The following is a 1080-nucleotide window of genomic DNA, read 5'->3' as shown; positions in this document are numbered from 1 at the left end:
GCTGTCCCTCCCAAGAGTTATTGAGATGTAGTAATTCTCAGCAAATATTGAGATGTAGTCATAGAATTTAGCCTCTCCTTTCTCCTCTTGTGCTCCTCTGATGCTCTAAAGGTTGGGCTTAACAAAGGAGGTGTGGTTGGAGGAGAAAGGAGAAGCCTTTGAAGTCGATTAATCAGGATAGACTTAACAACGGCACAGTTTCGACAAGAGCTAAAAGAAGAGACCTGGCTCGAACCGGTCATATAGTGACGTTCGGTGTCTTTCAACGTCTGCGCAGGAGATGCCCTTAGGGTTCATTGGCTCGAACCGGTCAATAGATTCAGTTTCTTTTTTGCAATTCAATTTCATAAAACCGAATAACATTCTAAATCGGCCTGATTTTAAACCAATTTTGTCAGCAATATGCCTCGTTTCCTGAGTGAGTCTCGCTAGCATACGTTTTATCAAAATTGCAACACAAACAGAGACGGACATCTCCAAATATCTGAGAATTAGTTATAAAGCTTTTGTGATCTAATATCATCTTATTTTAAGCCTATAAAAACAGTAGAATCTTCATCTCGATAAACTACCACTATCTTAGCTACTATACCCAACAGGCTACAGTACACTGTAACAAAACTTGTTGTAATTCGCTCGGTGTGCAGATTAAAACCATCCAATTTACCTACACTGTATCAAACTCTGTAGAAGAATCAGAGCACCCAACATATAAAAAGTTTCCTGTCACTTCTTAGAATGATATACTCGGCAAGGATCCTCACCTCTTTCAATTCTGGAAAACGTCGTGATACATACTTCTGGGAGCGCTAAGACTGCTTAACTCAGCATGTATTTTCTTCTTTTACAACACTTTTAAGTTTACCCTCCTTCTGTGGATTTTTTCTTTTTGCTTGAATATGATGCACAAATGCAGCTACTATAACATGAAGCTTTGGAGGAGGCTTGCTTGTTGTAGAGGCATTGTGACCAGCATCCTTTAGAGCTTTCGTAACAAGCTTTTGGGATTTCTGGAAGTGCATATTGCACAGTGCAGGAACAGTCGACGCTAGTGTTGGTTTTCCACAAAGTAATGGTCCT

General features: G+C 40.0%; 1 protein-coding gene across 1 annotated transcript in view; it reads right to left on the bottom strand.

Annotated features, from left to right (window-relative positions):
• Positions 612–1080, bottom strand: part of LOC104749711 (INO80 complex subunit D-like) — a 5288-nt gene continuing 4819 nt past the window's right edge. Inside the window, exon 3 of the mRNA XM_010471390.2 lies at positions 612–831. Coding sequence (XP_010469692.1) covers positions 825–831 — 7 coding nt within the window. The 3' untranslated portion in view covers positions 612–824. The remainder of the gene's footprint in view (positions 832–1080) is intronic.

Source organism: Camelina sativa, chromosome 16 (genome assembly GCF_000633955.1).
Source record: "Camelina sativa cultivar DH55 chromosome 16, Cs, whole genome shotgun sequence".
Classification (NCBI taxonomy): domain Eukaryota; kingdom Viridiplantae; phylum Streptophyta; class Magnoliopsida; order Brassicales; family Brassicaceae; genus Camelina; species Camelina sativa.
The sequence above is the reverse complement of the archived record's forward strand: the minus strand, read 5'-3'. Positions and strand labels throughout refer to the sequence as shown.